The sequence below is a fragment of the Trachemys scripta genome, chromosome 6 (genome assembly GCF_013100865.1).
Source record: "Trachemys scripta elegans isolate TJP31775 chromosome 6, CAS_Tse_1.0, whole genome shotgun sequence".
Classification (NCBI taxonomy): Eukaryota; Metazoa; Chordata; order Testudines; family Emydidae; genus Trachemys; species Trachemys scripta.
The window spans coordinates 87,926,630-87,949,337 of NC_048303.1; the positions used below are offsets into that span (position 1 = coordinate 87,926,630).

The 22,708-nt window shown below is 40.4% G+C and overlaps 1 protein-coding gene across 3 annotated transcripts in view; it reads right to left on the bottom strand.

Annotated features, from left to right (window-relative positions):
• The window catches only part of JAK2 (Janus kinase 2), a 142,664-nt gene that overhangs the window by 77,605 nt on the left and 42,351 nt on the right, over positions 1-22,708 (bottom strand). For all 3 annotated transcript variants that reach the window (XM_034773224.1, XM_034773223.1, XM_034773221.1), the window contains exon 2: positions 9,155-9,400. In XM_034773224.1, coding sequence (XP_034629115.1) covers positions 9,155-9,374 — 220 coding nt within the window. In that variant the 5' untranslated portion in view covers positions 9,375-9,400. The remainder of the gene's footprint in view (positions 1-9,154; positions 9,401-22,708) is intronic.

Below are 22,708 nucleotides of genomic sequence, written 5' to 3' on the forward strand. Positions count from 1 at the left end.
AAAAGCGATAGCTTCTCCCGTCAACATAGTGCTGTCTACACCAGGGGTTAGGTCGATAGAACTGTTGCTCAGGGGTGTGGTGGATTTCCACACCCGAAGTGGTGTGGTTATACCCACATAAATTGGTTGTGTGGATCACGCTTTAGTTTGAGCCATTGTTTTCCTTCTGCTTGTTTTTCTTGACAGCTCCCTATTTTGCCAAACCAACAGATTTATCCAGTAAACATTCCAATAACCAGATTAACATACAGCATTCATAAATTATTACAGGGCAACTAGCGCAGGGCAATCCAACATTAAGCAACATTCATGTAGGAATATAAAACTACATTGTTTACTTAAAAACTGAACATCATGAAATGAGAGTTACTATTGGAAAACATTTATATTTAGCCAATTAATGATATTAATCAGAAAAATTTCCCTTTGGCCTTTGAACGGAAATTTCAAAATTTGGGCTTAATATTCCAACAAATATTTTTAAGATCAACGAATTGCCCTACATTCCTTAAATGAAATTAGAGCTGGCAACAGTGGAGGTTTATTACACCCTACAACAGACGGAACAGCTTGAAGGAACAATAAAGAAAAAAGATATTGTACTTATTTACTCTATGTACTGTACTTTCAGTTTGTGTTCCTGACAGATCACTTCATAGGTACCAAGATACAAAGCCTAAACTTTTCATTACACAAATATATCTATTCACTATTGGAACAGCAATGGAAAAAAAAAAAACTGACACAGATTCATGGCAAACATCTAGAAGAGAAAGGAGTTCACCACCATAAATGTTATTTGAGTGTACTTACTGCCTTTGCAGAGCCACACTCTTGCGAAGTATACACGCTCAACACGACAAGCTACCTAGCAAAGCAGCACCACAGACCCAACATTCACAACAATGTTACCAAAGGGACAAAGCCCCAGCCACCTTCTGTCCACTAATTCACAAAAAACTATCAATTACACATTTCAGTGAGAAACACATTGCATAAGCATGCTATGAAAGCTGCCTTAGATCTAGTGGAACGAACTCTAATTTCCTCATATTTACAGGGATACCAACTAAGCTGCAACAACTTAGTACAAAGTCTTATCCGTTTTGAAAGTCTCTGTACTGAAAGTGGTTTCCACCCCTAGATTTACCACCAAAAGTTAGGAATAACCTAAATATCTTTTGTCCAAACTACTCAAAACTCCCTTAAATATCAAGTTCACACAACCTAGTTTCCTCAGGTAATACATATAGCTTTGGGGAAAGACGGTATTTTTTATAGTCTACTATAAATGAAAGTCAGTAAAAATTGGGGTCCAGGATAGAAGATCCCTTTTCCTTGTAAAATGAAGGTCCAGCCATCAAAACATGGATTTTATGGGAAATAGGTCGGGTCAAAGAAACCCAATTTGATTTTAATGAGATTATAAGATTAGTTGATAAAGGCAACTACAGAGATGTAAGGTATCTGATTCAGTGCCGCGCAACTTTCTTATTGGGGAATAATCATTGAATGGAGTTATTTCTAGTGGGGCTCTGCAGGGATCAGTTCTAGGTCTAATACTATTCAAAATCTTCATCAATGATTTGGAAGTAAATAAAAGATCACTGCTGAGACTATTTGCAGTTGAGACACAGATTGGTGGAATAATAAATTATGATGAGTACAGAGCAGTCACAGAGTGATCTGGATCACTTGGTAAACTGGGTCCATTCAAACAAAATGTATTTTAATACAGCCAAAAGCAAGATCATCCATCTACGAACAAAGATTGTTGGTCACACCAACAGAAGGGTGACTGTATACCAGAAAGCAGTGACTCTGAAAAAGATTTAGGGGTTACAGTAGACAAGCAACTGAACATAAGCACCCAGTGTGATGTCTTTGCAAAAAGGACTAATGCAATCCTTGGATGTACAAACTGGGAAGTGATGTTACCTTTGTATATACAGCATTTGTAAAACCAACACAAAAATACCAAGTACAGTTCTGATATCCACATCTGAAAAAGGATGTTGAAAAAAATTGAGAGCATGAAGAAGACAGCCACAACAATTATTCAAGGGCTAAAGAAAATGCCTTACAGTGAGAGACTTAACAAGCTAAAGAGGTCAGTTCATTTAGTTTACGAAAAAGAAAACAAAGGTGAATTGACTACAGTGTCTAAGTACCTTCACAAGGGAAAGATACTGTGTACTATAGGGCTCTTTAATCTAGGAAAGACAGGGATAACAAGAACCGATGGCTGGAATCTGAAGACAGACAAATTCAAACTGAAAATAATGCACATGTTTTTGACAGTGGGGATTATTAACCACTGGAACAAATTACCAAGGGAATATAGTGAATTCACTATCTCCTGGTGTCTTCAAATCAAGACTGAATGCCTTACTGGAAAGTATGCTTTAGTCAAACACAAGTTAATGGGCTCAACACAGGGTTAACTGAATGAAATTTAATGGTCTTTGATATACAGGAGGTCTGACTTGTTGATCTAATGATCTCTTCTGGCCTTACAATCCACAAAAACTTCAAACTTACTTACTCTCCTTACTGATGTCATAACAACCAAGGAAGTAATCCTCAGAGACAGATGATAAATAGTGCACTCCCTCAAAGGTTCCATCACTCTGGTTTCTACTATCTGAACTCAGATGGTACAAACCTGGTTTATTTGATTAAAGCTAACAGACCAAAATATTGGGAATACTGGTAAACAAAAGAAGCAATTTGGTACACAAGACTCACAGGAAAAATATCCTCAATTTCAGCTAATACCACCTCCTCATCAAGACCTTCTGAGACTCCAACAATATGTCCTGTAGGTAACACAGGAATCATTCAGTTATGAAGACGCCCTACCACTATCTCTAACAACCACCAGTGTAGGCGTCTGCAGATGCTGGATCCAATAGCAATAACTGGGCAGCAGGACCTATAGAGGTGCTAATGGCAACAGTGCACAGTCCCTTGATCTGAAAATGCTTCCTATTCTGATCTAGTCTTAGAATCATGGGGTTTCTTACACCTTCTGGAACGCCATGCCTCTAGAACGCCAGGTCTAAGGGGAGTCCCCAGGAATGTTTCCTATTTTTCCTTCTGTGTAAGAGAAGACAATAGCTTGTCTGTTCCTCTGACAGTGCCAACGGGTCCATGGGAAAGGCGCTACAGCCATAAGGTTTTGATTGCTTATCCCAAGGATACTTGGAAGATTTTGATTTAAGACTTCATCAGAACTGACATTATGAGTCCTAGAAAAACTCAAGAGTCGGATTGTCAAACCCGAGGATCAGAAGAAACTGGGACCAGTGGAAGCTAGACCTGACAGTTCAAATCTGATGGTCCCTTGCCAAAGAAACCACCTTAAATAACAGTCTCTTTCCTTATGGGCCCCAGGGGTGAATCCTGCACATACAGACATGCTGTCCAAGATGATGCTCTGCCTAAGACACAGAAGGCACTGAGGATGATAGTCTGTTACAGACATTTTTGTATTGCATGATAGCCTGGTTTTAATTGTGTATTTGTCAGTCTCAGCCATGCCTGAAAAATCAAAGGGAACAATGAACAATACAACAGGACTTAACTAGCAGAGTCTATGTGAAACCCAAGTGGCCAAAATCAGATAAAGTCCTACAGCACCAAAACAGCACAGAGCTGGAGTCAGCATAGGATGCATCTCTCAAATGCCTACAACAACTCAATCCCAATAGGAGAACAGTGCACACTAAAAACCTACCTAAATTAACTACAAACTATTTACAATGGGGGGGGGGGAAATATATTAAAAGCAGGAGAACAGAATTCTTAAGAGACAACACATGGAAACTCCAGGCATAATAAATGGCTTCCAATTCTTGTGGCTGGCTGATTGGCAAAGAAGGAATTGAGAGGGATGGAATGATGCTCCCTTTTTAACACCACATATTGAGTGTTTGCATTTGCAAGGAGGCAGTCATGTTCCCTAAAAGGGAACTGTTTTTCAATGTGATTCCTGTCTTGCAATACTGATGGAATAGTACAAATCTCAACAGGAGACCTCTACAGAGGTAATTTTCAAAAAACTTCAGACAAATACTCCATGCCTCCAAATTTTAAAAAATTTGAACCCCTACAATATTCTGGGCTACCTATTTTAGCAGTGTTATTTTGGAATTCAAAATTATGCACATTAATTTTCACTATCTCACTAAATACTGGTAGATTGTGTTTTCATGTGCCTTATATTACATACCCTACTCTCCAAAAAATTCATTGTAGGAACGTAGGATTTGACATGCCAGATCAGACCACAAGTCCAGAATCCTGTCCTAGGTCTACTGTAATACAAATAAATAATCACCACCACCACCACATTGGAAACCTATGTAGTATTTCACATTCCTAAAAAATGGGAAGCAAAATGGCAATCTAGTTTTTTTGTTTATTGACTAAGCAACAGAAAATATGTTTAAACCCAAGGAGATGACACTGAATGATGATTGTTAACTCACAATGCAGTATCCAAAGCCTGTAGGACCTAAAGTACAGCATGTGAAATCAACCTCTTGTTCCACAACCCCTAATAAAACCTAGTTACAATAGATCTGAATTAAAGACACAATTCCAGCCTCAGCTCTAATTATTTCTTTTTTGGGTTTAAATTAGACCTTATGAGAGCAAAGTTTTTTGCTGTTTAATTTCTGTTTAGTTAATTAAAACTAGCTGAAGTGTGTACAGAAAGAGCAAAACTGTTTCAATTATTTGACTATTGCTCTCAGCTTCCATTCATTTCAAAATCGACCAAAAGTTAAACAGCTCTAAAGGAATCCCTTCAGATTCAAAGGAATCCCTTTGAATCCCTTAGGGAATTGATGGGCAGGATCCCCTGGGAAGCTAATATGAGGGGGCAAGGAGCCCAGGAGAGCTGGCTGTATATTAAAGAAGCCTTATTGAGGGCACAGGTACAAACCTTCCCGAAGTGCAGAAAGAATAGCAAATATGGCATGCAATCAGCTTGGCTTAATGGTGAAATCTTCGATGAGCTTAAACTCAAAAAGGAAGCTTACAAGAAGTGGAAATTTGGACAGACGACTAGGGAGGAGTATGAAAATATTGCTAGAGCATGCAGGGGTGTAATCAGGAAGGCCAAGGCACAATTGGAGTTGCAACTAGCAAGGGATGTGAAGGGTAACAAGAATGGTTTCTACAGGTATGTTAGCAACAAGGTGGGGTCCAGGAAAGTGTGGGACCCTTATTGAATGGGGGAGGCATAATAGTGACAGATGATGTGGGAAAAGCTGAAGTACTCAATGCTTTTTTTGCCTCGGTCTTCATAGACAAGGTCAGCTCCCGGATTGCTGCACTGGCAACATAGTATGGGGAGGAAGTGAGCAGCCCTCGGTGGGGAAAGAACAGGTTAAGGACTATTAAAAAAGCTGGATGTGCACAAGTTCATGGGTCCAGATCTAAGGCATCCAAGGGTGCTGAGGGAGTTGGGTGACATGCTGCAGAGCCATTGGCCATTATCTTTGAAAATTCATGGTGATCGGGGGAGGAGAGCTGCCAGTGGGTGAAGAGCACCCACCACGGAGTCGGCGCCTATGGGAGCAGGTCCTCAAGGAATCCGTTTTGAAGCTCGTGGAGGAAAGGAAGGTGATCAGGAACAGTCAACATGGATTCACCAAGGGCAAGTCATGCCTGACCAACCGGATTGCCTTCTATGATGAGATAAATGGCTCTGTGGATATGGGAAAAGCGGTGGATGTGATAGATCTTGACTTTAGCAAAGCTTTTGATATGATCTCCCACAGTATTTTTGCCAGTAAGTTAAAAAAAGTATATAGTCCATTCATCCAATCTAAAAGTGGACAGAAAGCTGGCTAGATTCGGGCTCAACAGGAGAAATCAACGGCTCAATGTCTAGTTGGCAGCCGGTATCAAGCGGCGTGCCGCAGGGGTCGGTCCTGGAGCCAGTTTTGTTCAACATCCTTATCAATGATCTGGATGATGGGATTAATTGCACCCTCAGCAAATTCGCAGATGACATTAAAATGGGGGAGAGAGTTAGATATGCTGGAGGGTAGGTATAGGGTCCAGAGTGACCTAGACAAATTGGAGGATTGGGCCAAAAGAAATCTGATGAGGTTCAACAAGGACAAGTGCAAAGTCCTGCACTTAGGAAGAAAGAATCCCATGCACCGCTACAAGCTGGAGACCAACTGGCTAAGCAGCAGTTCTGCAGAAAAGGACCTGGGGATTACAGTGGACGAAAAGCTGGATATGAGTCAGTAGTGTGCCCTCATTGCCAAGAAGGCCAACAGCATATTGGGCTGTATTAGTAGGAGCATTGCCAGCAGATCGAGGGAAGTGATTATTCCCCTCTATTCGGCACTGGTGAGGCCACACCTGGAGTACTGCCTCCAGTTTTGGTCCCCCCATTACAGAAGGGATGTGGACAAATTAGAGGGAGTCCAGCAGAGGGCAACGAAAATGATTAGGGGACTGGGGCACATGACTTACGAGGAGAGGCTGAGGCAACTGGGGTTATTTAGTCTGCAGAAGAGAAAAGTGAGGGGGGGATTGGATAGTAGCCTTCAACTACCTGAAAGGGGGTTCCAAAGAGGATGAAGCTAGGCTGTTCTCAGTGGTGGCAGAGGACAGAACAAGAAGCAATGGTCTCAAATTGCAGTGGGGGAGATCTAGTTGGATATTAGGAAACACTATTTCTCTAGGAGGGTGGTGAAGCACTAGAATGGATTACCTAGGGAGGTGGTGGAATCTCCATCCTTAGAGGTTTTTAAGGCCCGGCTTGACAAAGCCTTGGCTGGGATGACTTAATTGGTGTTGGTCCTGCTTTAAGCAGGGGATTGGACTATTTGACCTCCTGAGGTCTCTTCCAACCCTAATATTCTATGATTCTATGAATCCCTTTCTTGTGTGTAAATATGTAATATCTACTCTCTCTCAAAAGGTTTCATAACAACCCACTGTCCTGGCTGATGATTCTCTTCCCATTAAAAAGGATTTACTTCTCTATGGCCCAAAGTGAGCTATTTTTTATTTACTGCTTGCCATATTTACCCATTACGGCCATGGTCCTGCAAACATATATGCATGCAAGTAACTTCACGTACATAAATAGTCCCACTGTACTTAATGGAACTATTCACATTTGCAAAGTTATCATACATATAAGTGTTAGCAAGCTCAGGATAAAGGCCATAGGTCATTATAACAGCTATTTGTAACTACAGCTGGTCAGAACTTTTTTGACAAAATGAAATTTCATAGAAACATGCATATTTTGTCAGAGCTGAAAACTTTCATAGAGACATATTAGTTTGGATGACATTTTTGTCAAGAAAGGTTTTGAGATCCCGCATTCGCTGGTAACTTCTGACATAAGAGACAGACAATCATGGAATCATAGGACTAGAAGGGACCGCTCGAGGTCATCTAGTCTAGTCTCCTGCAAGCATGGCAGGACTATATTATCTAGACCATCCCTGACAGGTGTATATCTAACCTGCTCTTAAAAATCTCCAAAGATGGAAATTCCACAACCTCCCTAGGCAATTTATTCCAGTGCTTAACCACCCTGACAGTTAGGAAGTTTTTCCTAATATCCAACCTAAACCTCCCTTGCTGCAATTTAAGCCCATTGCTGCTTGTCCTATCCTCAGAGGTTAAGAACAATAATTTTTCTCCCTCCTCCTTGCAACAACCTTTTATGTACTTGAAAACTGTTATCATGACCCCTCTCAGTCTTCTCTCTTCCAGACTAAACAACCCCAATTTTTTCAATCTTCCCTCATAGGTTATGTTTTCCAGACCTTTCATCATTTTTGTTGCTCTTCTCTGGACTTTCTCCAATTTGTCCACATCTTTCCTGAAATGTGGCGCCCAGAACTGGACACAATATTCCAGTTGAAACCTAATCAGCGCTGAGTAGAGTGGAAGAATTACTTCTTGTGTCTTGCTTAACAACACTCCTGCTAATACATCCCAGAATGATGTTTGCTTTTTTTGCAACAGTGATACAGTGAGAGAGAAATTGAAAAGCTGTTTGTCAATCTAAAAACCACCATTTTGACACAATTTCATTTCATAAAAACATCTGAAAGGTTTTGTTTTCATTTCTATGTGGAACAAAAACAAAATTTCAAAACGTTAACATTACTGCAAGAGAGAATTATTGTCCTCCAGATAGCTGTACTTCTAACCTAAGTTCCCTGTAAGCTGTGCGGCCGCGCAACAGTCTATTTAGCGCCGTGCAAGTGCTCAGTGAACTCGCCGTGGTTGGGGACCAACCAGGGGAGGGGTGCCTCTCCCCCGGCCCCCAACTGCCCCAGCCGGGGTGCACCTCTGCTGGTACCGACTCTGCCACAGCCTGGTTCCTGGCCAGTGCAGGGTGCCCCTCCCATGGCAGGAACCCGGCCCTGGCCCAGACCTGCTGGGGTAGGGGAAAGGGCGCCTATCCTGCAGCCCCAGCCCAAGCCCCACAGCTGCTGCTGCAGGGAGAGAGGTGCCTCTCCCCCCTCCAGGCCAGGTGCTGCTGCTGCAGGGAGAAAGAGCTAGGGGAAGTCCTCTCTCCCCACCGTAGTCCTGGAGCCCCCTCATACAGCCCAAACTCCTCATCCCCAGCCCCACCCCAGAGCCTGCACCCCCAGCCAGAGCCCTCAGACCCCTGCACTCAACCTTCTGCACCAGACCCACCCCAGAGCCTGCACCCCCAGCCAGAGCCCTTACATCACTGCACCCCAACCCTCTGCCACAGCCCTGAGCCCCCTCACACATCACCTCCATATTGGTGCACATAACGAAATTCATTCCGCACATGGGTGGGAAAAATTAGAGAGAACACTGCTTCTAACTCTTGGTCACAAAATGCATCGGGGTGCTTTGCAGGGCTGGTATAAACAGTTCTGTTGATAAACCCTTCCTTAACAGTTAAAGTTTTGAATGGCTAATGTAGAGGTAATCAGCAAATAATGAACTCACATAGCAGAGAAGGGTCAGAAACAAACAAACAAAAACATTGTTCTATACATGCACGAGTTATAGCATAATACATTTTTGTCAGGAACTGTGTGCACTATATTAAAAACTAATGTTGCATGAAGCTGAAACAATATCACGCTGTCACTAGAAAAACCATCATATATATTCTTACCGCAAGCTTTACAAGCAGTAGCACAAATCTCTTGTGCAATATATTCGCCAGCTGGAAACTGAAGATAATCTCCTTCGGTCTTCTCGGGGGAATGATAAAGGTAAACCTGAAGCACTGGCTCTGTCTGCTTGGGAGCATTTGCAGTCCCAAGGATGTCACCATTTTGGTGGACAGTAGAAGATGCTGTTCCTTCCATCTCGGTCATTGTAAGGCAGGCCATCTTTTCATTATGTTTAGAGCATTTGTCTAAAACAAAAAAAAACCCAAAGATTATTTGCTGACTTTAAAAAGCCAGGAAAACTGAAAGAGCTACACAAGATCTGGTATCTCCCATATTTACATGGCAATAATTCGTAAACTTGTTACAATTTCCTACATAAATATATAGATTAAAAAAAAAACTGGGATGCTTTTCACTGGTAAAGTCAACATTTTGAAGCACAAAAGCCTTGAATTATAGTACTGAGTTAGGACTGCATAATTTCTCAGAAAGTTTAGCAAAAAGTGAGCTCTTCTACAATTTACAATGCAATTCTACTCTGAAAAGTGACTGTGTGGGAAAAACAAAAAGGCTTTTTAAAGTTCCATCATTATTGCCTCTCAATGAATTCCAGAACAAATATGTTCATTTTACAAGTAAAATCAGGCTTCTTAATTGTCAGCCCTACAAACTCAGAGCTTCTGCAGGCCAAATTAGTCCCTCTGTTACACCTGTGCAACCCTATTATCCCCTCAGTGACAGGTCAGAGGTTGAACTGATGACATGTAAGAAGGAATATCAACCAGGTCACACACTGGCCAATTCAGAAAAGAATCCTTGTTCAATTGTGTTTTAGCCCATTCTAGAACAGTTAAATTTCGTCTGTAAGAGAAAGCTTAGAATACAATTTTAATTAGAAAGACTTCAGGAAATGCTAGGAGAATAGGCGCATTTGCTGAAAACTGAAGTGACAATTTATTCTAAAATACATGACAGAAAATAAAGGTAAAAACAAAGTCTAGAAGCACTGTACAAACTAGATTCAAATATTATGCCAATATTTTAAGGAGCTCCATCAAACATTCTGCTCCGGGATCAATCACATGTACCAGTGTGCATGTGCTCACAGAGAAGACCAGTGAAGAAATTGTTTTCCCATTTATACAAAAATGCTCTCTCATAACCATAACTAAGAGAAAATAACTTGGCACACAACCTAATATATTATATGATATGCTCTTTAATGCTAAAACCGAAACTGAAAAAATAAACTGAGAACAATGACAGTATAGCACACTGTCCAACTAAAATAATTTGAAGGTGGGTGGGATGGGGTATAGGGAAGGCAATGAAAACATTTTGGAACTATATACCATTTGGTGCAATCTACTCCCTTCAAAACAAAACAAAAACGTTTGTTCTTCTGTAGTATTTTTTAACCACTCTCAGGACTAAGTCATCTCTGGCAGGAATGGTTTAACTGGATCCAGAGAGGATGAACTCCATCAGAAGCAGTGAAGTCGCTCAAAACCTCTCAATTTGGTGATGGAATTTTTAAAATGCACCCAAGAGCACATGACTGGCTAGGCTAAGACTGTCTTTGTTCTCATATGAAACCATCATGAATTTTTCAGTATAATCAAAACTTTAATAAAGAAAGATACTGGTAAAACCCTCTAAAGTTTGCTTATATAAAACCACTTGGTCTCATTCAGCACTTGCTTTTTGTTGTAAAGAATATTTAAAACGAAATGTTGAATCTTAAAAATGTACTGGACAAGTGGTAGATTTTTAACAATAATTTTGTTGTGCAATTAACAAGAAGCTAATGTTTTACTAGAAGTCAAGTCTGGAGAAATGCATTAGATTGCACTTTGTGACAATCTATTTATTTTCTTAGACTTGATGAACTATATTATTGTTTCATAAAAGAATCTTCTGAAATGCTACTCTTTGATTATGTATTCAAACCAAAATTCCTTCTCTCTATTCTTGAGATTTTTCAATGTACGATCAAATTGCTATTTAAAATGTTGATTTCCACCCATTTACAATGTGATCTGATTTAATGTACCTATCAAAGTATTGCAAAACATATTTCTTCTTTAATGCAGTAGGTTAATTAACCTGGGCAAAAGACCATTTTGATGACAATTCTGAAATAAGATCTACAAACACAAAGAAATCAGAGATCGCTTTTATTATATTAAAATAAAACTAGTACACGGAGTCAGTATTTCACAGCAACTGTAGGTTGTTTCTCTAGGTTCAAGTGCCAATCCACTGTGGGTTATGCATCCCCCCGTGTCTGATCAATAGAGCATACCGGACTGTTAAAGCTCTGACCTACGGAGCCTAGCTCTTTAGCTCAAACTGTAGACACTTGTGCTTTTTTCAGCCTGGAATTTCCTGGTTCTGTTCTGGTGTGTCAGTCGAGACAGTGACTGTCACACAAGGTGTGGCACTAATATGTAAGTGTTCAAGTAGAAACAGCCACATTAATTTTAGGCATACAAGAAAGCCATTTTTCCTAAAAGGAAAACTACCTGGAGTGTATCTGCTTATAGCACCATGCCAAAAGCCTTTCAAAGGCATAAAGGTTGCAGTTTTTGTTAACAACATGTATGTCTGTTGTTGCCTTCTGTGGCATGGCAGTTGCTCCTACGAAACTTTACCAAAATAGTTTTAATCTGCTGATGAAGTCTGAAGCCCTCCCTTCATTGCAACAATAATTCCTTTAAATAGTACTACTTTAGTAGAGAAACTCAGGCTTCTGTCCAAAATAAACATTGACTTCCTCTTCTCTGAGTTGTCAGGTCCTTCCATGTTAATCACTTTACAAGAAATAGCATTGTTTCCATTTAACATCCTCTTTCTCTTATGCAAAAAACTGACAACTTGGCAGTTGTAACAAAAGCAGATGAAAACAATTCCAGAGGTGCGATTTTTACATTGATGATGTCTCTTAAATTATGCTATTTTCTAGTTTCAACTCTATTAACCTGAAATCAGAGGTACAAGTAAGCCGGGTCCGGTCCGACGTACTGGTAAGAGCCGGTACACAGCTGACCATACCAGCAGCACCAACAGTCAGAGCCCCAAGTCCTTGGGTAGTGGTGGCGGCCAGGAGTCCTGGGCTCTTTAAATCACTGCCGGAGCCCCAAGGTAGCGCTAGCAGCAGCGGTGGCCGGGAGCCTCGAATCCTTTAAATCACCGCCGGAGGCCCGATGGCATGGGCTGAGCAGCTCTAAAGTGCTGGCTGGCTGGCAGGCGGAGTCTGGCCCCAGCCTATCCCTTCCACCTGAGGCCCCGTCCCTTCTGGTTGAGCCCACCCCGCCCCACAACCTTGCTCAGGACCTCGGCCACTCTGCGTACAAGTAAGTCCCTAAAGTTACTTTCACCCCTGCCTGAAATGCTTATGAAGCAACCAGGTGAAAGCAAATACTACAGTCTCTCTGAATCAGTTTAATTCACCAGAAAGTCTGTTCAGGCCCCAATCCTGCAAACACATGAAAGCACACACCAGCAGTCCTATTGAAATCAACTGGACTATCCTTGCATATAAAGTGAAGTACACGCATAAGTGTTTGGAGGATCAGGGCCTGAAAGTGCCATTCATATTAATTAAATTGTTTTCATCTATATTTTGTCTGCTCATTTTACAGCTGATTCACCAACTCCGTTACCTTCATTCCTAGCTCTATCTTAAAAGCTATTCATTTGCATAATCCCAAGAAAATTAGATTATTGGCCTACCACCAAATTAAAAAAAGTGACCTGGCAAGAAATTTTCATTGCTCCATTTTTTAGTTGACCAAAAGCCCAAGTTACATTTTAAGCATCCCAATATTAATAGCAATTTGAGAGGGAGGGGAGACATTAGCTTCCCTTCTGGTAAAACAGATTTGCTTTGACTACAGTCTTTAAATGTGTGCAAAATACAGAAATTCTTAAAAATTACATGGTGGGAATTAGTGCCTCTTTTGTAAATTACATTATATGGTGCTATCATATTACAGCTAGAAATGACTTTTCCACTCTGGTACCTTCCATTATTGTGCAAATACTTAGAGCCCTTCACGGATACAAAATGTATATCCATGGATGCGGATATCCGCAGAGCTCTACCAGGAACTGCAGCAGTGAGAGCAGCAGCATGTCGGGCTGCTACTCACAGGAGCCAGCACCCAGCCCGGGCAGTTCCTCTGGCATGACTGTTCCGCTCGCTCCCCTCTTCCCCCCGTCCCAGCCACTGGGACGGACATCAGACTCACCGGCAGCTGTCCCTGGTCATGTCAATGTGTGCAAGCAGCTCACATGCTCCTGGACAGGAGTCCCTTTCACACAGCACTGTTAGTCTCCTGCCCAGTAGCTCCGTGGATATCTGCTTTATATCTGCGGATATAAATTTTGTATCCATGCAGGGCTCTACAAATACTCGGCTGTCAAACTGGAGCATGCCGATCTGAACGTAACATTTGCCATGTAACCAAAACTTAGCAAAATTCAGAAACAGAATGGACATTTGTAGGGATTACAAGAATAGCCGTAACTATTATAATTCTGGGTAACTAATTTTGGAAGAGACAGTTAAACTCATGATTCAGGGCTTAAACCAATCTTTAACTACTTGGGAGCAGGAGGATTCTCACACTTCCTCTGAAGCATCTGCTGCTGGCCATTATCGTAGATAGGTTACTGGACTAGACGGACTCTGGGTCTGATCTGGTATGGCAATACCTATGATCCTAACCAGAATGATATTTGACTGCAAGCATTTGATGGATCAGAGCTGTCATTTTTTGTGATGATCAAATAAAATTACTATCAGCGCGCACACACACACACACACACACACACACAATTCCTCTTCTACCCTTCATCAGGGCTGATTTTAGTTGCCACCTGGATGTTAGACTGGAATGGTTCATCTGCTTGTCCATACTCATGCAAGGAAGAAACTGGTTATTTAAAAGACAATGTCATTTCTATTCACTTTCAGCAGAGCCGACAGTAGGATTAACGCCTGTATATTTAAAGAAGTGAGAAAGGAAAAGTAATTTATAGCCGGGGAAACCCTGGATTCTGATGAACTTCCAGTTATACAAACGATTCTCATATGAACTTACTACTCCCTTACTGGTCACGTTAAATCATGCTTTTCAACAAAAAACATTACCATTACATAAGCCTCTAAACGAAGCAGCTATTACTATTCTGAGTAATCACAACAGGGATTTCTCTAACTGTGCATTTTACAAGCCTAGGTGCTCTGCTGAACTCGGACCCAAAAATCCTTGCTGAAATACTTGTGCTGACTCTTCAGTGCACCTCACCAGGGCAGCACAAAGAGGATGGAAAGGGAGCTTAAACAGCCAGCTAGGGATTCTACTTGCATGTTTCTGGGAGATATAAAGTCAGCAGAACTGGCTATTATGCCATCTTCTCCTCCCCATCTCACCCCAGTTGGTGCAACTGGAACATGCAGAACTCTGGTGATCAGAGGCTAACAGGAAGGCCCATCGCACAGTCCTCAGACATTTCTAATTTGTGCCATGGGCTAAACTTGCCCTATAATGGCCCCTGGATAGAAGGGACAGAAAGCGGTCTCTGCCTGCTCCATTCCAGGCATGCCAAGCTCTGCCATGATGCACATGAAGATCTGCCCTCTTGCCTACAGAACAGCACAGGTAGTTTCTAGTCTGGTAATTCAAATATAAAATAAGAATTGTGACTGGTAATTCAAATATAAAAAAATCCTTACCCATTCTTCAAAACATATTCTATGTTACACAAGGATTTGAGATTAAAGAATTTGTTTTAGAGAGGACATGATAAGGGAAAACAATGTGTCTTTTTTTTTTTTTTTGCTTCTTTGCAATGTATTATAAGTATAAAGGCTTTTTTAAGCTGTGGGAATGTAGGTCTTTTCTTTCCTGCTTTACAGGAAAGTCTCCATAGACTACAGGAGATTTAGTAGGATTAGAACAGGGGTTAGCAACCTTTCAGAAGTGGTGTGCCGAGTCTTCATTTATTCACTCTAATTTAAGGTTTCATGTGCCAGTAATATATTTTAACGTTTTAGAAGGTCTCTTTCTATAAGTCTATAATATATAACTAAACTATTGTTCAGGGTGCGGGAGAAGGCTCCAGGCTGGGATGGGGGAGTGGGCTCTGGGGTGGGGCTGGGGATGAAGGGTTTGGGGTGCAGGAGGGTGTTCTGGGCTGGGATCGAGGGGTTTGGAGGGCGGGAGGGGGATTGGTCAGAAATCTATAGGGGTAAGAGACCTTCAGAAATGTTCCCTCTCCCTTCCAGCTGCTAGAGTGGAGTGGAACAGAGCTTTGACTTTGGAAAAGACACCTAGTAGCCAGATGACTATACAAAATATGGAGCCCTCAAGCAGGGTCCATTGACTATAACCTGGTAGAAATCCCAACATTCTCCTCCTTCACTGCAGCTGGAGGGACTCACACTGGACCTGGCTGTTTCTTATCTTTCAGATCTACCTGTGGATAACAGGTTTAGTGCTCCATCTCAGAGGTGGCCAATAAATTTTTCAAGACTTGGATATATTGTTTTGAAGTCAAATCCCTTTTGGCCTTGCTTTCCCTGTTCTATCAGCTCTTTTTCTCTCCTGATTTCTCTCTTCCCTGATTTCCCTATCCTTGCGACTTCCTTCTTTATGGGTCAGCAAAGCCACTGTCTCCAAAATAATTCTCATATTTGTGTTTACATGGGGTTTCAAAATTAATCTGGAGGATGGATCTAGGATTCTCCCAATGTAAACCCAGAGGGTAAAGAATTATTCTGTGTACACGAATTTGCTGGCCTACATGGCAATAGGAGGGTTTGGGGGGAGGAGTGGGAAGGAAGGAAGAAAAGACATGAGTCAAAAATGGTATAAACAGTGTTTAAAATAGATTTTCCCCATATCTTAGAAAACTCCAGTCTCCTTTGCTTTTTGGTATTATTCCCTTCTCCTTTATGACACTGCTGAGCCTACCAGCTTCAACCAATAAAAGCAAGTGAGTGAGAAGCTGAGGCCGTATGAGGAACTTACTGCTGGCAAACTGGAAATTCTAAGAAAAAAAAAAAAAGCCAGTCAGAGCTCAAGGATTACAGTAGCCAAGGTGGAGAGATTTTCATGGTACAGATATTATAACATAATCATATAGGTCCAGATTGTGAGCTGTTCTTACAGCACTGGGGGCTCTTAGGGTATGTCTAGACAGCATTTTGGAGCAACAGACTTGGGCTTGTAGGGCTCAGGTTAGTGGTCCAAAAAATAGCTGGGCAGACTCCTTCTGAAGTTGTAGCTTGGGCTCTGAGGCTCGAAAAGGGGGTGGGGTTCAGAGCCCAAGCTGCAACTTCAAAGTGCTGTAGCGTAAGCCCTGCTAGTTCAAGTCTCTCAACCCAGACTTGGAGGTTTGCTCCAAAATGCTCTGTGGACATAGACTAGTTGTAGAAGGGGGGATAAGATGGTTGAGATTACCCTTCCCTATCGAACTACTACAGCTCTATCTTTGGAGCTTTTATAATTGTTACTTTGCAAATTGGCCACTTTGCCATGTTGGGTTTAATCTGAACAAACAATGCACAATCTCAATGAAAATCCTAAACCTTCCAGATCACAATCCTGGGGGTCTCCTTTTCTAGAGAGATGTGAGGGAGGAGGTGCTCAACATGTGTTTTTTATGTAAGGCTGTTATGTATTTATTTGTTTTTGAAAAACAATTCATTTGAAGGGTTTTTGTTTGTAAAGTTTGTTATCTGCCCCAATCTGCAAAAAAAAAAGGGAAAGGCAAATTTAGTGTTGCAGAATATGGCTATATAACTTAGATAAAACATGCTTGTCACGTTGTTGCTATTCTCTAACTTTATTTGTGAAAAGTCTGGGAAAAAAACTGACAAACAAAGCACCTTACTGGCACAAACCATAAAAAGTGGGAGAACTTCTGGACAAATGCTGCACACAACACCTACAGAAGTGAAGTACACTTCAATAGTATAACCAGAAGACTACCCACACATTTCTTTACAAGTTGTTTCATAGTCAGAAGAGAATCTGGAAGTACGCACTTGCACCAAATTAGCCCTATGTGGAAATTACTGTCAGAAAGTAAACAAGATAACCTAAAGTCACAGTGAATCAGCAATCTGCATACCAGAAGCTGTATTACTATGATGGTCTCTGCTGTGGCATTTCTAAAGACGCTTATTCTCAGCTATACCATATTTACAACTTTGAGCATCACTATTCAGTTAATTGCTTCAACTTGGAAACATATCAATATCATGTAAAGTCAAGTTATGATTCTGCTTCTCAAAGTGGTTTTTAATACTTTTAAATTTACATAAATGGATCAAGTTTTATGGTGGGAAAGCAACTAGTTTATTAAAATAATTTATCTAATTGCAATAATCCAAAACAGTAATATTTTCAAAATAATGCTTTCATTCCAACTTTGAATCTTCTCTGTTTTTAGAAAATCTAATCCTATAGAATGCTGTCTGGATAAAATTTTGTACAATGTTATTATTTGCATTGTAGTAGCACCTAGAGACCCCCTCCCTTCCCCCCCCCCCACCTCCCACCCATCAGTGCCAGGCACTGTACACACAACAAAAAGACAGTCCCGGTTTCTAAAGGTTTACAATCCACAGCCCCAATCCTGCAAAGATTTACACACTGTGGGTACTCCTGTTGACTTCAAAGGAGCTACACGCAATACACTAAGTAAATTGTATGTGTGTAAATCTTTGCAGGATCAGGACCCAAATAGTCGACAAGAGACAATAAGTGGATACAACAAACTGATCAAGAGAGGTAAGACAGGGAAACCGTGAAACTATCATGTTTAATATAATAAGCCATTGTGGGAGGATATCACAAGTATGTACAAGTTTTAAATAAAGATTTACTCACACATCTCTCAAAGAAAATTGCCCAGAAAAATGAAAACCTGCCACAAAGATTTAAAATAAGGGGTCAATTACACTGTATATTATATTGCAGTTTCTGTTATACTACTATTCAATTCTTCTGTCAACTCATGTTAAAAAGAAAGTGAGAACTTCAAAAATCATGTTTTTAAAGTCATAAATTACTGAACAATACAAAGTGATAATTTTGACAGTCTATCTGTATAATTCAGAGGAATATATTTGCTTAATAGTTTACTTCACGCTTCCTTTGCCATCAGTGGCCTGCAAGTTCTCCACTGGTTTCATATCTGAAATACCAGTCAGCTACATTAAAGATACAACAAGACATGCACTGCCAAGATCACTTTATCTCTACAAACAGAGCTCAGCAGAAAAATGGAAACCTACAAAAACAAGCCAAGGCTTTGAAAGCAACCAAGGGTTGTAGTAAAAAGCGTGCTGCTGGTATACTCTTATTTCATAATAAACTAAAATTAGAGAGACCGTTTCATTAACTCAAAAAAAAAAATCAATACTACATTCCGTTAAAAACATTTTTTAAGAGAGCATTTTCATGGAAATATTACCTTACTGGGACAATAATTCAACTATTTATGGTCAATGTACAAAATGCAAAAAAAAAAAAAAAAATTGTTAATACAAAACTGTTTTATGTTTGAGGTGCGTCACAAGCTCACCCAATACAATTTGCAGTTTTAAAATTTCTTCTATTTTGAGAGAGAGAATACTTGTACAGGTGTATTCCCTGTTTTAAGTATGGAAGATCTCTCCTAAACCTGTAGAAGCTTTCAAAACATTAAAAACCTATGAAGTGCAGCCCGCATAACTTGAGAGTTGTCCTTGTAATTCTGAAATAACAGCACTGAAGTTAAACTTTTTTCAGGGGTTTTACTATTGAGTCCTAAAACAGATGACAAAGGAGATCTATGGCCACCTAACATTAATTTTTAATAAATCTTGGAATACCTGGGAAATGCTAATATTCAAAAAGGGCAAGTGGGATGACCCGGGTAACTATAAGCCAGTTAGCCTGACATTAATCCTGGGCAAAATAATGGAAAAGCTGATAAGGGACTCACTTAATAAATAATTAAAGGATAATAAAGGGCTATTTAATCTAGCAGAAAAAGGCAGAAAAAGAACCAAGGCTAGAAGCTGAAGCCAGACAAATTCAAAGAAGATATAAGGCACGATTTTTTAACAATGATTAACCATTAAAACAAAGTACCAAGGAAGGTGGTGGATTTTCCATCTCATATCGTCTTCAGGTTCAGACTGGCTGCCTTTTGTGGAAGGTATTCTTTAGTCAAACACAAGTTAATAGCACTGTATTGAGCCTAACTGGGCAAGAGCGTGATATACAGGTGGTCAGACTAGATGATCTAATGGTCCACTCTGGCCTTAAAAATCTATGAATCAATAGATTGCACTGTTATCATCATCAATTATTTTACTTATTAACAAGAAATGTATTATAATGAAGAGGTGAGAATCTTTGTACTGGGGTGTATTTTTTATAATCAATGATAAAGACGTAGCTACGCAACGGTAAATATAGCCTTTGTTTAGTGGAGTTCCTTTTACTTCTAAAACAAAGGAAGTTCTTCAATACATAAATCCCACTAAAAAAGTTCAGATAGTGGTACCAATAGTTGCCTTAAGTCAAAACAATAGCACTGACGTTTAAAAAACAAAAACAAACAAAAAAAACCACTTAAGTTAGGAAATTAGAAAGTCATTTAAAAACCTTTAAAAGTCAGAAAGGCCTGAAATAGTTAGCTAAGATTGCAACACTAACTTGATCTCTGCCTCCTAAATCCTAATCACCAACTTCCATCTATCTTCCACTATCTTTCCACTAGAGAAAATATTGCATATGAACCCACCCACTAATCTGAACTTAGATGCAAGTCCTTCTCCCAGCCCCTGGCTTAGGTCAAAAACCATGTCATCATCTCACATTCTTTCCTCATAATATAGTCCAAAGAAAACCCTTCCTCCACACTCCAGCACCCTGTTATGGCTGGACATCCCAACTCTACCTCCTTCACCCTCCCAAAACTGAGGCAACATAGCCAAAAGATGGACTTTTTCCATATCAACCCTGAATTTAAGGACCACAGGCTTCTTACCAGGGCTGGCTCCAGCATTTCTGCCGCCCCAAGCAAAAAAAAAAAAAAAGGCCGCTATCGCGATCGGCGGCTGCAATTGGGGAAAAAAAAAAAAAAGCCGCGATCGGCAGCGGCAGTTCAGCAGCAGGTCCTTCGCTCCTAGAGGGATCGAGGGACCTGCCGTCCCCGAATTGCCGCAGGTGTCGCCCCTCTCCCTTGGCCACCCAAGCACCTGCTTGTTAAGCTGGTGCCTGGAGCCGGCCCTGCCTCTTACGCAAGATACAGAGTATATTTATTTATATCTTTAGCTCAATCTGATCAAACTAAGAATTTCTATTAAAAAACTCTTAACATAGGTTGGAATATAAAAGTTCTTGGGAAAATGTATACTTTAGTATAAAACTCCCTCATTTGGATTGGGGAAAAAATATCTGCGACCCACATACGAACTCAACAGATTTACATAAGTATATATGGATCAGTGAGCCAGAGCTGGAGAGTAGCAAGAAGTGAGGCTAGTAGAGTCCAACCCATCAGCAAACAAAGATCAGCAGGCCTGGAAAGTACATGGAAGAATCATCAGCTCCCTGTGAACCTCACAAGAGCCAACTGCAGAATTTATAAACTCCACAGACTCTTCAGAAGTTCCCTCAGTTTCAGTAAAGCTTATACACTCAGCAAGAGTCCCAGACCCACCCAGAAAAAATTAGCTCCACAATCCTGGTGCCTTTTCCTGATCCTGTTGAATTCATTATATTATAGGGGGGAGGGGGGCTCAAAGATTCCATGGTAGCATTGGAGAGCACTCTTACAATGGCAATACTGCTCAAGTCTCTGACCTGTTCTTCAGAAAAGCCAGAAGTAGCTGGCAAGGAGGAGGAAAAAAACCTCCAGACTTCAAGAATCAGATCCTAAGCAAAGAAAAGGTGTCAAAATGAAAACTCTATATTGATTATCTGCTACATGACTAATTGACAGAAAAAAGGAGAAAACCTATAAAATAGTGCAGAATTCCCCTTTAAAGTGAATTAGCAATTATTAAAGTAGAAGAGATGCAATTACATTATGGGCCAAATTTTCAAAAACTTGTATAAAAGTTCCACACAAAAATATGGATTTACTGGCGGCCTCAAACTGTTCACTGCCTACAAAACAGCTAGTTACATATGTATACAAATGTTTGCACATGTATTTTCATATTTCGGGTAAAATTTTGGTCCCACTTAAGTCAATGGTAATTTTGTCACTGACTAATACAGCCAGGATTTTATCTTCTGTCTGCTCACTTTGGGCTCCTGTTTTTGAAGAGCTAACCCTGTACACAGGCCATCATATACCACAGATAAATAAAAGGTGCTGAGATATATTAACTGTCTGTTCTAGTCAGTAGACTGAAACTAACTAAATTCCCAAACAGGTACTGATACTGTGTGGTAGGACTGTTTTGGACTGGCCTTTTTGTTTTTAATTTTTTCCCCCAGTGTCTGCTGCACTTGCAGTCACTTGCTGGTATATGATCTTTTAATGGGATTTTTTTTTTTTTAAATTGGCTCATAGCAAGGACTTTGACCGCTGGTGCAAGCAAGGAGCCATCCATCCACCTCCAGATCCAAACCAAACATCCCAATATTTTGTCCGCTAATGACTGGATTATTGACGTTTATTTTGTTAAAGAAATGCAAGGCCGGAGCTCAGTTACGTTCCCTTCCACAGCCAGGCAAACAAATGAAAAATGTGTTATATAGGACAAAAGGACTAGGATGCTATTCTCTAGGTGGCTTACAGGATTTTTCACCCATCCATGCACATGCATAATAAATATTTTTAAAAAACTGTTCTGCACTTGACTTCCCAGGTCTTATAGTTATTTACAGAGATATTATTACCTCAGTGTGCAGACAGAGAAACTAAGGTACATGCAGCTTAAATCACTTACTTAAACTAACACCATGAGCAAGTGGTAGACTTGGAAACTGAATGCAGATCTCCTGACTCCCTGTCTTATACTATAATCATTAGACCAAACTGCTTTCCTCTGTACTGGTAGTAAAAATGTGGCTCAGAAGTAAGTGAGAGAGAGAGAGAGAGAAACCCCACATCTCTCTTACACACTCATAATACAGCCATATTTTATATTTACTACTGAGCAACACTTAATACCAAGAAATTAATATTTTAAAATTTCATAACTCAAAGAGAGCCACAGATAAAAAACACAAATGCTATGTCCTCTGACGAATGTAAAAAGTGAAGGAAAAAAAAGTGAAATGGCTGCTTAAGCACAAGAGAAGTGGTGTTGAAATCCTAAACTAGTCTTGTGATGTGTCACACAGAACACTTTCACCTTTAATCTTTTCATGTCAGGAAATGCTGAAGGAGAAAAGAAGATGAAGAAACATAAGGCGCAGCATGAGGAATGTATGTTCTAAAAAGGGGCTGGAGAGAAAATAAAAACAGAGAAGAGTAGAAGAAAAGACATAGAAGGAAGAACTTTCTGTAATACGTATCATATAAAA